This window comes from Trichosurus vulpecula, chromosome 6 (assembly GCF_011100635.1).
Source record: "Trichosurus vulpecula isolate mTriVul1 chromosome 6, mTriVul1.pri, whole genome shotgun sequence".
In the NCBI taxonomy this organism is placed as follows: domain Eukaryota; kingdom Metazoa; phylum Chordata; class Mammalia; order Diprotodontia; family Phalangeridae; genus Trichosurus; species Trichosurus vulpecula.
Window position 1 is genome coordinate 209,750,875 of NC_050578.1, and position 16,269 is coordinate 209,767,143.

Genomic DNA, 16,269 nt, shown 5'->3' on the forward strand with positions numbered 1-16,269 from the left:
TCTTTCAAAGATACCAAATGAGCACGTGGAATGTTAGTCAGGTAATGCCCCTGCTCTTGCTATGTGACTAGCAGCACTAGCCCATCTCCATCTGGTCCCTAACCTCAATGAAATAAAAATCAAATTTAATTGATTCAAAGTATCTTCTGTATCTACTTCCTACTGCTTCTAGGTAATACTTTCATTAAAACAGCAGTTAAATGTAAAAGTGTATTTTTGTCCAAATCCATTTCCAAATTTAATAAAATAGATAAGAAAACCTAAGAAAAGGACCATAAGTAGAATTGATTTTAAAAAATGATGGAAGCTACACTGGTGCTGATAGATTTTTGGATTCACTGACAACAATTTAGTAGAACTAGCTGCATGACTTGATATTCCATGGTCACTTAACAAAGAGGTTAACCGTGATGGGTTCAATCAGTCTCTGATTAAAGAGACAGTACTTTTCACTTTCACATGATGGGACTGTACTAAATGATCCTTAAGCTCCTTAGAAATGAAGGGAAATAAGGAGTCAGGAACAAGGAATAACAGAGCCACCATAGAATTTAAAGTTAGTTTATTTTCCCACTAACAGAACAAAATAAATACCAGTAAATCTATGTCTGGGTACTTGAATCAGCCACTAATCTTAATAACCTGATCTTTTCCCCTCAATGCTATGGTTGATAGGGGCTAGAACTCAATATATTTCTTCTAAATCATATAGTTCTTCGATTTTCTAACACTAGTTAGACACTAGTTTTATACACAGCTGTATGTATGTTGTCTCATTAGACGGTAAGATCCTTGAGGGAAGGATTTTTTTTTGTAAACAGTATTTTATTTTTTCCCATTACATGTAAAGATAGTTTTTAACATTTATTTTTAATAAAATTTTGAATTCCAAATTTTTCTCCCTCCTTTCTTCCTCTACTCCCTCCCCAAGATGGTAAGCAATAGGGATTGTCTTTTGCCTCCTTTTGTATTCCCAGTGCTTAGCATAGTGTCTGACACATAGTAGGGACTTAATAAATATTTACTAAGTGACAGAGAAAAGAATGCTGGAATGGTAGCAAATCTCCTATTTGTTCGAGTAGGGGCAAGTAAATCACTTATTGGAGATGCTTTACAGGAAGTCTGTACTTTAGGTGGAGAATGAACTAGACCTCCAAAGTCGCTTCCCAATCTGAGATTCTAGTTAAACTTAATAATATTAATAATGCTAACTTTAAAATGTACTAGTGACCAATGACTGTGAGGTTAGTAGTATAAGTGTACTTTATATCTGTAATGTCAAACTCAAATACAAACAGGATTGCATATTGATTTAGAAAACCAGTAGGTAATGTGAATTATTTTGTTAAACATTTCCCAATTACAGGTTAATCTGGTTCAGGCTACTTAGGAATTGGGTTGAAAGCTTGGGCTGGGAGTTTAACACCTCTGCTTTATACACTTTAGAGATGAAGAAACTCAGAAAAGTAAAATGGCTTCCCTATGGTCAGACAGGACTGAAGGCCATGGGCTTCTTAACTCCACATTTCCTATTTCCACTAGGCTATGCTATTTCTCATTTTTCTTCAACAGTGTTTTCACTGAGAGTACTTTTATTGGCTACCAAGAAGGTTCAGTACATAATATATTATGGTCATCAAAATGATTTAAAAAGAAAAAAAAGATGGAGGAGTATAGAGCGAGGGACCAGATAGTGCAGTCCCTGGCAGAGGCAACACCAAGTGCCAGAAGCCAGACTCCACAGCAGCTCTGTACAGACACAAGCTAGCACCAGTGCTTTTGGAGAACTAACATTGCTAGAGTCTGGCACAGAGGCAAGCCCCAGTTTAAATGGTCTCGGGCTAAACGTATGGGCAGTCCCCAACTAAAAGGAATTTGTATCAGTCGCTAACTATGATCTGTTCTTTCACTCATACTTCCCTGATTCTCCATCAGTAATGACTTACCCCTTTTATGACCTCACACCTAACTTTGTTTTCTGCTTTTCTAATGTACTTACCATCTATTAAAACTTAAAATTGCACTAAGACTTTTGGGTCATCCTACATATTAGTTATCTGTGGATATAGCTTATCCCAGAAGAGTATAAGTTCTAAGAGGGCAAGATCTCTATCTTATCTGAATTTTGTATTTCCCCCAGAGCCAAACACACAATAAGAAGTTAACAAATGTTTGCTGAATCAAATGCAGAATTCAGAGATAAATACTTATAAAAAACTTTAAAATACATTCTTTCCTCAAAGAGATTCTGTTGTTTATTTTTCCTTTATCTCCTATTCCTTTTTTTCCAAAGACAAAAAAAAATTATTTCTTAAAACCTAATGGCAGTCTACAGATTCTTTTCTCTGATGGTTCATTTTTACTCTATATAAAGTACTGATGAGAGGTATACAGGATAAAGTGGTGACCTTGGAATCAGGAAGACCTGGTTTCAAATCTGTCTCTGACACTTACCAGCTATGTGACTGCAGACAAGTCACAAAGCTTCTTAGAACCCTCAGGCAACTCTTTAGGACTTTAGCTTACAGAAGCATAGCCATGTACACTGGAAGAAGGACTTTTCACATTGAGAAATCACAGGTTGCTATGTTCAGTCAAAAGGCTGCATATAATAAGATTAAGAATTCAGCTATGCTTTGGTTTTTGCCTAGTTCTAAACCAAATCAATGAAAGGGGAAATTTTAGAGCCATAAAATGTTTACTATCTAACAAAGGACTTGAATTTTTAAAAAATGTTACATAGAATAAGGAAGGCTATTGGCATGTAACATTTGAAAAGTCCACAAAAAGTACATTCCCACCATCACAATAACAGATTACATTTTCACGACACCCCTATTTTAGAGGACTAGGTAACATTAAAGTCTACATACATATAACAGTTTTTCAGGAACAATACAGATGACAATAATCATATTGTCATGTCACATGAATAATCATATTCATTTTGTCACAATGAAGGGAGCTGACATAAGTGGTGGAGTAAATGGTCCTACTGTCATATCTACAATGAGGTACAGAGCTGGGGAGATGGGTATCTTTCTCTAAAATTATAGTGACTGATGAATTTCAGTTGAACCAAGGAATAAGCAGACTTAATTAATAAAAATCTTTACAATCTAAAAAAAAAAGAATGAGCTTTTAAACAAAAAAAATTCAAGTAATTACCTGTAGAACAATAGACACTCATCTTAATATGTAGAGTACTTCAAATTTTAAAAAGTTGTATTTCATTATGATTACTTTGAAGCAGTGTCTTTTAAGACCCAGTTCAAACCAAATTATCTAAAGTTCTATTTGTTCTATTCTATAAAACGAGAAGGGCACCTAGGTGATGCAGTAGATAAAGTGCCTGGCCTAGAATCAGGAAGACTCCTCTTCCTAAGTTCAAATCTGGCATCAGATACCTATCAGTTTTGTGACCCTGGGTAAGTCACTTAACCTGGCTTTCCTCAGTTTCCTCATCTGTAAAATGAACTGGAAAAGGGAATGGCAAACCACTTCAATATCTCTGCTGAGAAAACTTCAAATGGGGTCACGAAAAGTCAGGCATGACACCACTGACACCACCACCACCACAACACAACCAGAAAGGTGGAACAACAACAACAACAACACAACCAGAAAGGTAGATCCTTTTACTACTTACTGTAACTCAGATTTCATTTTCTTCAAATGGATGGTAAGGTAGGGCCAAAGATAGAAGAAATAACCATGTTCTGTATGGAAATCATTTAGTAACTACCTGTAGTGGTAATTTAAATTTGAAGATCTTTCCCACCCATTAATAGGCATATGTAATTTGCTTACGTCACAGGAAGCCTAAGTCACATGTGGTAGGAGAAGCTTGCTGCATGGAACAGGAAAGCGTGGAACAGGAAATGCTCAGAGTGGTTAGAACTGAGGAAGAGAGCAAACATGTTTAGGCTGTGCTATGAGCGATCATTGGTGGCAAGGCCCCAGCAGGGGGCAGGAAGGTTATGGGATGGCTTGGCTCCCTGCTGTGATGTTGTATTTTAGGTTCTTTGTTGTTATTATAAAGTAGACGTACTGATTCTGGAATTTGCTTGCTGCTTGGAGGAGTTGGACTTACTGGTTTTGGGATCTGGTTCTCTGGTGTCTGAATAAATGGTTTACTTCTACCTTCTATACAGAGAGTCTCTTATATTTTGCAATACAGAACTACATGAGCATATTTACAATTATCATCTATATTGTGATTATTGCCTTGTTAATACACTACCTCATTTAATACTTACTGTTATATGGTTGTAAATAAGCTGAGACCACCCAAAAAGATCTGCTAATCTGTAAAAAGCTGCCAATTTACATCGTAATAATTTCTCTCCTTTATCATATGCAATTGAATCAGATCCCCTAAGATCATTCACTGGTGTCACCATGCCAAGACCTGAAATGACAAGAAACAAAAGCAAAGGATTTAATATTTATAAACAACAACTTCACAACAAACTTGTATTTACACAAAGGAAATCTAGTTAGAAGTTGTCGTAGATACAATACAGTATGAGTTAAATAGCTTAAAATCCAGAACTTAGTAAGGGTAGTCTGGCAAACAGAAGCAGATAAATAGAAGCTTGGGGCAAACTAATGCCAAAAGGGTGGTCCTGAGACCTAAGGTGCTCTTCCTGCATACTCTGATTATTTGTTGCTACTGTCCCTTCATCTTTTCTTGTTTTTCTTGTTATTAGGGGCAGTCAGGTGGTGCAGGGAAGAAAGTAGTGGGTCTGGAGTCAAGAAGGCCTTAATTCAAATCCAGCCTCAGAGACTTACTAGCTGTGTGATCCTGGGCAAGTCATTTAACTTCTGTTTGCCTGTTTCCTCAAATGTAAAACGGAAATAATAGTACCTATCTCCCAGAGTGGTTGTGAGGATCAAATGAATGCTTAGCACAGTGCCTGGTACATGGTAAATGTTAATGTAAATGTTAACTATTATTGTTATTATTCATTCAAATATTTTTAAGTGCCTAATACGTTCAGAGTGCATGCAACATAATTGGGGATACCAGATAAAAGATCTGGTAAGAAGTGGTTTCTAGTCTATCACATACACAAATAGCTAGAATATTTTATATGATAAACTCATTAAAAAGTTGCAAAACAAAGTGTGAGGTGAAAACCACGGAAATAAGTCCTTGATACTCTAGGAAAGTCTTAATGGGATAGGTAAATATTTCTTAAGTTTCAGTTTAGGGACAGAATCAATTAAAAATGTCATATTTAAGATGTATGACTAAGGTACATGCCAAAGTTATCAAATCCCTCTCCTTGCATTTAAGATTTGGTTATTCAAAGCAGGGATTTATTAATCTTGTGGATATCTAAAACATACTGTTACATCTGTTCCCTTTTCCATGATCTACTGCTTTTCTGTGGGGTGGGGAATGTGGATAAAGGTGGTTTTCTTCTCTTTTATTTTCACTACGTATTGATACCATTGGAGTTTGAATGAATAAAGGAAGAAGACACAAAATTCAAGTTTAGTTTCTCCAAGGTGTAGATTTTAAACTTTTGCTTCATCATATTTAACTTGTAGGAAAAAAACAAAACAAACCAAGAAATCCCTTCATGGCACAGAACAAACAAATAGAGAAACATATTTCTTTTCACACTTAGAATGGTATGTAAGAATCAGAGAATTAGAATTTATAGATCAAAGGGACCTCATTTTGCAGATGAGGAAACTGAGGATTAGAGCAAGAGATTAATTTTGTGATGTGCCCACAATGAGAAAGGTAGCAAGAGGAAGAAGTGAGATTTGCATCCAGGTTCTGAATATGATTCTAGATACAATGCATTTTCTACTGTACCACACTACCTCAAACCCAGTACTACGTTTTGGGACATTTTGTTGTTGAAAAGTACCTATTTTAAACAGATATGCATTCCTGAAATGCAGATGTGACCTGTACAATTTTGGAGAAAACCTCTCCACCCTTGAGTATATAGATATAGATATAGATATATAGGTAGATAGATCTATAACTATATCTATCTATCTATCTATCTATCTATCTATCTATCTATCTATCTATCTATCTATATATATATATGTATATATATATATATATCTGCTAAAATAGTACCCAAATGAAAACTAGTTCCTGATGTCTCTTTGTAACTCATATACCCCAACCCTATCCAACTCTTAAAAGGGGACCAGATTTTCAAAAACGGTATTGAACAGGTACAACCCTATTCCTAAAGCACTCCAGCCTAAAATGTGGCTGCATTCCCAAAATTCCAACCTTTTATTACTAGTGGTTTTAAGAACCTCAGAACAAGGAAATTATATAAAATTACTCCAGTTCATAAAGAAAATAGATAGTAAATGAAACTTATTTTTGTAAATTTATTGAAGATTAAATATTTTATTAATATTTGTCAAAAGATTTCAGTCTTTCTTACAACCTAGATAAAACTTTCAAGTTTTTTATATTTTCTAAAATTGGTCAAAACTAAATCTCAGCTCAAAAAGTAAATGCTATAATCTTAGACGGCACAGTAGATGGCATACTGGGCTTGGAATCAGGAGGACCTGAGTTCAAATCCCACTTCAGAAAATTACTAGCTGTGTGACCCTGGGCAAGTCACTTAACCCTGTTTACCTCAATTTACTCATCTGTAAAATGAGCAAAAGGCAAACCACTTTAGTATCTCTGCCAAGAAAACCTGAAACAGAGTCATGAAGAGTTGAATTGGACACAACTGAAATGACTCAACAAAAATAACAAATAATCTTTGAGCTCAAAGCAATGCAACACAAGTACAGTAATAATTTATCTAACCGGAATTTAACTACCTGGTAATTTCACCTGTCTAGAATACACATGAGTTCAAGAAAAGAAGCAAAACATTTGCCTTAGTCAAAATAGGTGTCAAAAGCTCATGCCTGGGAGCTTTATATACAATAGGAAGGCCTGTCAGACCCTAACTCAGAACCTATTATTATTTTTTAAGTGAAAGATTATAGAGTACTTGACTGTGGATGACCAGAATATTTATTGAAATGAACACAAATATTACAAACAATTCTAGTCGTTCAAATATCTGACATCCAAATCTATAATACAATAAAAGAAGCAAAGTATAAGAGGGGAAAGAGTAAGCAAACATACTAGCAATATGAAAAAGTAACAGGTAGAGGCGTGATAAACCATTCTGGCCCCAAAATATTTTGGCAACTCAGAAACTGTCCATTATGCCTCCTGAATCTAGTTCACAATCCCCAATGTCAATGACTTCCTCTGATAACATCAAAACTTGCAATCTGTGCACTGACAGTTCAGGCAAGAATCTGTGGAAGTTTCTCTATCAGTACAATGGGGCAATAACTGCTGTGTTGGTAACCAAAAATGGGCTCCTTAGCACTTAGTCAACAAGTGCCCTTGACTAGTTTGGCTTTTTCCCCTGAACTGAATGCTGTTTGTATGTTGGACTGGAGTAAGCTTGTCGGCCCCTTCACTTTGCTTCCCTTGCTTAAGCAGATTGAAGGAACCTGTGCTTTCCCTGGCGTACCTTACACCTCCGCAGAAGCCGGATGGTTAAAAACAGCTTCCGTTGGAGCCAGGGGCTGCTATAGCTACAGCCACAGCCGAAGCTGAAGCAGGAGCTGCCGGTAGCAGAGCTGACCTACGGGAGGAAGCTGAACAAGGACTTGAGGCCAGTGGGTAATCTTTTTACCATAGAGGGGAAGCATGTATATGATTTTGCTGTACACAATCATGCTTCTTTGTGGCCTCCTGGTTACTCTTGCGAGGTGTACTTATTGGGCCTGGAAGCTTTTGATCAATATGTCAAAATGGCGATGTTGGTTTGTGGATCTGTGACTCTGGAGCCTAAATATATACTTTGATTCTTCTGCCTCTTATCTTGAGAATTTCTCATATCCGGCAGTTCTGAACCTTTCAGACATATATATGATCCTCTTTGAGATTATAAACTCTGCCCTCCTAATACAACTGCACAGAGCTGTCGTGAGGAAAATGCTTTGTAAACTTTGGGCATTACTATTATCTTATTGGCAAGAATGAGTAGGGCCAGAATATTTAATGAAATGAACACAGGTTTGGAGGTCCTGAATCAGGCTTATATGGCCACAACTATAATAAGGGTTACTTCTATGAGTTATAATTTTATACAATGCTCATAGAAATGTTTATGTCCATAATTCTCAATAGGCTTTTAACATCTGTAAAAAAAAATGTTAATGCAATTCATGTCTGCAGCTTAGTCAAAAACAACCAGCAATAATATTTACTACTTTTCTGGACCTCAGGGACCATATCCTCCCCTATCTCTCATTGACTATTTTTTCTCAGTTGTAGCTGCATTTGTCATTTTCTTTTGCTTTTTTGTTTTATTTGTTTATTTTTAGTTTTCAACATTCACTTTTATAAGATTTTGAGTCCTAAATTTGTCCCCCTACCCAAGATAGCACGCAATCTGATATAGGCTATATATGCACAATCACAGAAAGAAAAAAAAAAGAGAGAAAACAGTGTGCTTCAATCTGCATTCAAACTCATCATAAGTCTTTTGGAACTGTCTTAGATCATTGCATTGCTGAGAAAAGCTAAGTCTATCAAAGTTGATCACTGCACAATATTGGTGTTACTGTGTACAATGTTCTCCTCTTTCTGCTCATTTCACTCAGCATCAGTTCATGTAAGTCCAGGTTTTCCTGAAATCCATCTGCTCATCATTTCTTATGGAACAATGATATTACATTACATTCATATGCCACAACGTGGTTGAGCCATTCTCCAATTGATGGGCATCCCCTCAATTTCTAATTCTTGGCCACCACAAAAAGAGCTGCTATAAATATTTTTGTACATGTGCGTCCTTCTCCCTTTTTTATGATCTCTTTGGTAGTGGTATTACTGGATCAAAGGGTATGCACAGTTTTACAGCCCTTTGGGCATTGTTCCAAATTGCTCTCCAGAATGGCTGGATCAGTTCACAACTCTACCAACAATGCATTAGGTGTTCCAACTTTCCAACATCTTCTCCAAAATTTATCATTTTCCTGTATTGTCATATTAGCCAATCTGATAGGTGTGATGTGGTACCTCAGAGTTCTTTTAATTTGCATTTCTCTAATCAATAATGATTTAGAGCACTGCATTTGTCATTTTCAATCCACATATAGTCAATGAGTTTTAATATTTAGGGAGTCTGTTCCTATAGCATAAATGATGTGGCAGGGAAAGGAGAGAGTCATGCTGTTTACTAGCTGATATATCAGAATAAGAGGTCTAAAGACCACATTGGTAAGCATGAACCCTCAAGGAGCAAGACTGTCAAAGTCATCTCACTAGCATACATGGTAACATGCTTGATTTTTTGTGATGATGGACCAGCCTCCCACTTTCATCGTGCCCACTTGGACTTTTGAGGTACCCAAGAAACTCAAATTGCTAACATGGTTTTCAGGTTATGCTTCTGAACTATATAACTGGACTCTGCCCTCAGCTCTAGTTAATTAATCTCTCAATCACCAGTACCAGTGTTGACCCTGGCTACCCCCTAGCCCCAGGGATCAGATGATGTAAGTAGTTATGCGGTATTCTATAAGTAGTTAAGAGGTCCTGGCAATCATGACGGATTTATATTCATAAGGAATGGCCAAGTTTTTTCTAAAAATGTCTTAATGGTGCTAGAAGTTAGCATTCATTTCCATTTATCTCCTTTTGGGTACTTCCTTTGGCTTGTACTGCCTTTCCTGGAATAGAAGAGGCATTATTAAACTAACAAGTTTTTCTTTTTTTCTCTGAATTAGTAGGCTATATACAAATTTAAAACCTTTCTTGCTCTTGTTTTAAAGGAATTTGCATTCTATCAGAGCTTTTGGAAACTGTACATAAGACATTATATAAAATTCATACAAAAAAATGGCCATCTACTCACTCATGTTCAATGCAGCCATCCCTCCCTGAGGTGCCGCTGGATAAACATTAGGTACATTTGTGGTCATGAAATCTGCAATCTGTTGTAATGCCAATAGGCCTGTGGGATTCTTCCCTTTCTTAAACTGTTCCTGGATCATCGATTCCAATTCTTCACAAAAAGCCTAAGAAGAAGCCAAAGAATATTTTAATAGTTAAAAGTTGAAGGAAAAGGATCATTTTAGTTTAATGATGTTTAATGCAATTTTTCTATCCGTATTATTAAAAAGATCTTTGCCTCATCCACCCAAACTGCATTTCAATCGACTCTCTTTGTTCTTCCTATACAGAAAGAAGTAATTCCTTTCTGTTTAATCTGGTCTAGTCCAGTGATCTCCAAAGTGGAGACTATTTGGCCAGAAGGAGCATATGATCAACCAATGAAGGAGTGAGAAAAGGAGTGGCATCCCACCCTTAACATGATATATACAGGCTTGTCAGTGAGGATTATCTCCTGTATCCATTTTAATCCCTCAACAGTCTACAACTCTGACCCTATTTTTCAAAACTTCAGTATGATCCTCAACTCCTCACTAGCTCTACCCTAAACATATCTAATCAGTTGCCCAGTCTTGTTCTCTCTACCCCCATATATGGAATCTGTCCCCTTTTCTCTACTAACATAGTTATCAACCTAGTTCAGGCTCTCATTACTCTCATTCACACTATTCTAACAGCTTCTCAATCAGTGTCCCCGTACCTAGCATCTCTTCTCTCCAAACCATCCTTCAGAGAGCTACCAAAGTAATATTCCTAAAGCCCAAGTATGACTATATCGCTTCCCTATTCAATAAACTCCAGTGGCTCTCTACTTACTCAGGGATAAACTATTCTTTCACCTTTATCTTATCCTTTTAAAACTTCTATTTTTATATATTTTATAAGTTATTGGTACAGTAGAACCTGTAATTTAGAAATAAGTACATATTGGGAGTGTAGGTTCAAATATTTTTTGAACATACCTTTTTCAGGGTTTGTAAGAGAAAAAGTTTGGAGACCACTAGCCTAGATTATGACATGCAACTGGATGGGCAGCCCACTGAATTATCCCATCAATACACACATCTTAGACAAATACTTCAGCTAAATAACGATATAAGCTCAGAACTGTAAAGTAAAATAAGAATGGGCTGGATTGCATTTGTGACTTTAATAAAGATCTCATCAAGAACATAAATGATTGCAAAAGGAGTTGAACAGATCATGTAGCAAGAGTACAGGAAAAGAGAGGGACAGTCTGAGTGCTGCACTGGTATCTAAGCAATATTAACAGATCCAGAAGAATGCTTTTAGTATAGGGACACATTCCAATAAAAAGAATAAGACTTCTGAAAACAGCAAATACTCTATTTTAATAATCCTCAAATATACATAAAATCAATGGGCAATATACATTTTTACATACACCCCTATGTTGCCAATGTTATTTTTCAAAAGATGTTGTTGTTATTGGCATCAATAGTAGCAGTAGCACTTTAAGGTTTAAAAAGCCATTCTTCACAACTGTACAAGTTTTGTAGATAAGGAAATTGAAGCTCAGAGAGCTTGACCTTGGTCAACATGGCCAGTCAGAGTCAGGATATGAACTGAGGGGACCCAGTCCAGTGCTCTTTTGGCACCACGCTGCTTCTACCTCATCAGAATCAGTTTTTGGGACACAGAAACAGAGTATGAATAAAATAAAGCTCTAAGATTTCTGTTATCTGACTGGATTATATCTGAAGGTGTCACATGTAGGATGTGAACAACAAATAATCTGAAGAGGTAAAAAACGTAATGCCCTTTTCTGAAACAAGCACTTATATCAACAGATTTCCGTTTTGGAAACTATACTCCACAAATTCCATTCAAGTTTATTTATGGTGGTCCTTCTGCTTTTTAATAATCTGCAAGATCACTGTCAAGAATGTCAGAAGAATGAATGAAGAACAAGGATGGGTGATATCCAATGGCAAAAAAGAACACGAGAAACCATTAATAATAGCACCAATACAAGAAAATTATGAATATAGGCAATAACAATTAATTTTTCTACTGCCCCTTACATTTTACCATGTGCTAGACACACCATTTATTTCTTTTGATCCTTACCACACTTCTGGAAGGCAGTGTGGCTTAGTGGAAATCACTTTGGAGTTTAAGGACCTGGGTGGGAAATCTAGTTCTGCTACTTGCTAAGCCACATGAATTGGCCAAGACACTTCAGTTTTCTAGGTCACACTTTAATCAAATGTAAAATGAAGAGACTGGATTAAATTATCTCTACAATTCTTTCCAGTTCTAAACCTTATTATTCTTAATAGGCAGTAAGGGCAAAAATGAATCTAAGTATATAATTTCAAAGGTCTTGATGTTATATTAATGTTATAAATTAGTCAAATAATCATTGCTTAACCTTCAGTGATGCAAACGGTAGGCTTGGGGGAGGTATTTGACAAACTTCATCTCAGGAAGTCTCCAAAAGAAAATATAAGTGTAACAACATTAGCTAGTGAGGTAATCCTATTAGACATTTTCTGTACTCTAAGTACTGTGCTAGGTGCTGAAGATTCAAAGACAAAAGTAAAGCAGCCCCTGTTCCTGAGTAGCTTATAATCTAGCCAGGAGAGACAACATATTCCTTACACATCTATAAATAATTGTGGGCATAAATTCACTAGGAGCTAAAAGATCAGGAAGGGTTTAGAATACTTATACAGTAGAAGAAAGTGATGCTTGAACTAAACCTAACTATACTAACAGGCAGAAGTACATTTCAGGCATGAGAGTTAGACAGCACAAAGATCCAAAGATGGCAGATGGAGGGCTGTGTATGAGAAATAGAAATAAAGGTAGTCTTTCTAGACCACAGAATGTATGAAAGGGAGTAAGGTATAATGAAGAGGGAAATGTGTAATGAGGGGTGTAATGTGTCATGAGGAATGATGTAGGATTGTAAAGGCCTTAATTTATATTAGAACTTAAAGGTAGCAGGGAGTCACTGGAGTTTATTAAATAGGAGAGTGACTTGGTCTTATCTGTGTTTTAGGAAAATCATTTTGGCACTTGTGTGGAGAATGAATTAGAGTGGGGAAAGAATTGAAGGGAGAGTTAAACTAGAAAGTTACTGTAATAGTCCAGAACTACAGTGGTTGATGGATATGTGAGTAGAAGGGAACAAATAAGAAAGATATTGTAGAGGTAGGGTTAATAAGATTTGGCAACTGAATGGATATGTGGTAAGAATAAGGAACTGGGGATAACACTGATATTCTAAAATGGAGTGGCTTAAAGGATAGTGATGACCTCAATAGAAATAAGGAAAGTTTTGAAGAAGGCTGGATTTTGGGGAAATAACAATGAGTTCCATTTTAAACATGGTAAGTTTGAGATGAATACAAAACATCCACTTCAAAAAATCCAGTGGGCATTTTGTAATTTGGAACTAGAGTTCAAGAGAGATATTAGAGCTGAATATATCAGTCCAGGAGATGAGACTGTAAGAACAACCAAAAGAAATCAACATCATGAAAAGCAAGAAGCGAGAGAGTATTCAGAAGCAGAGGATTGTCAATAGTGTTAAATGTTGCAGAGAAGTGAAGAAAGATGAGTACTGAGAAAAGGCCACTGGATTTGGTGATTAAGAAAATGTTGAAAACTTTGTTGAGAGCAGTTTCAATTGAGGGATGAGGTCAGAAAACAGATGTAAATGGTTGAGAAATGAAAGAAAAGAGAGGAAGTAAATGCAATGACAATAGAAAGATATTATTTCCTTATTTCTAAAGTCTTTGACACCCAGGAGTAAGAAGCTCATGATCAGGAGATGGGAGACCTCAGAATCAAATGGGAACAAAATGGGAAGTTTTTTGTTCCTAGGCTAGGGTGAGGGTTTTGATGACTTTCATAAAAGAGTATTATTGAAGAACCCTAGGGGAGCCTTTTAGACAAGTCAGAAGCTAAATGCGAGATGATAGCTAAAGCATTCACTAAGGATGCCGCCAGATCATTCAGCAGAACAGCATCCTGAAGAAGCCAGTGGAGAAGTATCTACCACAGCAGTAGCAATGTGCTACTGAGAACAGCACTCACTGAAAACTACAAGACTGGAGGAATACGAAACTAATGCCAGAAGAAGCAGTGAGATGTCACCAGAAGACAAAATAGTCGGTCAATCAGGCAACCAGCATTTATTAAGCACCTACCATGTGCCAGGAGCTGTGCTTGGAATATAAAAAGTCAGACAAAAAACAGTCCCTCCTCTTAAGGACCTCACAGTCTAATATGGGGGACAACATACAAACAATTATGTACAAACAAGATGCATACAAGATAAATTTGGGGTAGCTTGAGAGGGAAGACATTAGGATTAAGGAAGACTGGGAAAGGCTTCTTGCAGAAAGTGGGACTTCAGCTGAGACTTGAAGAGTGTCACCAAAACTAGGAGATGGAGATGAAGGGAAAGAGAGTTCTAGGCATGGGGGAAAGCCAGCAAAAACACTCAGAGTTGGAAGATGGAGTGTTGTATGTGAGGAATAGCAAGGAGGCCAGTATCATGGATCTCAGAGTATATGGAAGGGAAGGTGTAAGAAGACTGGAAAGATAGGAAGGGTCCCTGCAGTGTCAAAGACATAAGTCTCCTTTCTATACCTGTACCTTAGCCATGTGTCCCCTCTCCATGAATGTGTCCTGGCCACAAATGCACCCCTCTACATGTATCCTTTATTTGTGCTATAAGCATTTGTGAGAGTATACCCCAATTTTGTTGCTATTTCCTTTTTTACTATGACATTTCAATAAGGACCTTTTCTTTGAATCAACTTTGTCCTCTGGGTCACTATCAAAGGTAAATACAATAGTAGGGGCCTGTGAACAATAGTTTTCACTTACCTGTTACATTCCTGATTTCTATGAAATGTCCTTCTCTTCTGTGCCAAATCTACTAAAGAGTTATATGGATATAGATAACCAGCTGCAATCCTGGTAAGGTAAGCCTTCCAGGCTGATCACAGTCAGAATAGCCCTCATCTATTGTATTTACCTCTCCCTGAGATAAAACAAATCTCTTGAAGAATTTGGAGCTAGCATATATTAGGGGCCATACATTATAGAAAACAATCAATGTAATAAGAAATGTTAAACTACCTTTAATAAGAAGCAAGATTTAGTTAGAAAAAAAAAGACTGCTCTCTTACTGGACTTTGAAGAATCATGGAAACCCGCTTCTTTTGCTCCATCATGTTGAAATCTTGACGAAGGTCTGGCGCCATATTCCTCTCTCTCAAGTATTCTGGATTGTTCTCATCTACTCTATCAAAATATCGCTCCTTATGAGGGGCTGTTGTTGGAGGTGGTGAAGTCACCACCGTCGCACCTGTATCACCATTCATAGCACAATTTTAAAATTCCCTGTGGAGAACAAAAATAAAAGGAATTGTTTTTTAATGAATACCCAATAATACATCACCAAATAAATGTTTGGGCCTTAGATATTACCATAATATTCACAATATAGCAATCTCATGCAAAGCACATTTAATCAGAACTATTTGGCACGGCTATGCTCCAACCACTGATGCTGAAGAGGCCAAAGTTGATTAGCTCTATGAAGACCTACAACATTTTCTAGAAATAATATCAAAAAAGATGTTATATTCATCATAGGGGATTGGAATACTAAAGTAGGAAATCAAAAAGTAATTGGGATAATTAGCAAGTTTGGCTTTGGAGTACAAAATGAAGTCAGGCAGAAAGTACTAGAGTTTTGTCAAGATAACTAGCTGGTCATAACAAACACTCTTTCAACAACTCAAAAGGCAACTCTCCACATGGACATTACCAGTTGGTCAATATCAAAAAACAGATGGATTATATACTTTGTAGTCAAAGGTGGAGAAGCTCTTAGTCAGTTAAAACAAGACCTAGAGCTGACTGTGGCTTCCTACTGCAAAATTCAGAATTAAATTGAAGAAATTAAGGAAAACCATTAGATCATATAGGTATGACCTAAATACCATCCCTTATGAATATGAAGTAGAGATGATGAATAGATTTAAGGGATTAGATCTGGTAGAGAGGTACATTAATGAACTGCTATTGGAGTTGTGAACTAGTTGAATAATTGGGAACTATGCCACAAAAACTATTAAACTTTGCATACCCTTTGATCCAGAAATACTGCTGCTAGGTCAATACCCCAAAGGGATCGAAGAAAAAGGATCCACATGTACAAAAATATTTATAGTAGCTCTTTTTGTGGTGGCAAAGAATTGGAAACAGAGGGAATGCTCATCACCTGGAGAATGGCTGAATAAGTCACA

At 36.7% G+C, this 16,269-nt stretch overlaps 1 protein-coding gene across 11 annotated transcripts in view; it reads right to left on the reverse strand.

The window, feature by feature from the left end:
- Window positions 1-16,269, reverse strand: part of ADD1 (adducin 1) — a 115,155-nt gene that overhangs the window by 40,553 nt on the left and 58,333 nt on the right. For all 11 annotated transcript variants that reach the window (XM_036762744.1, XM_036762747.1, XM_036762743.1 and 8 more), the window contains exons 2-4: window positions 15,145-15,358; window positions 9,936-10,098; window positions 4,260-4,411 (exon numbers count right to left, since the gene is read on the reverse strand). In XM_036762744.1, coding sequence (XP_036618639.1) covers window positions 4,260-4,411; window positions 9,936-10,098; window positions 15,145-15,339 — 510 coding nt within the window. In that variant the 5' untranslated portion in view covers window positions 15,340-15,358. The remainder of the gene's footprint in view (window positions 1-4,259; window positions 4,412-9,935; window positions 10,099-15,144; window positions 15,359-16,269) is intronic.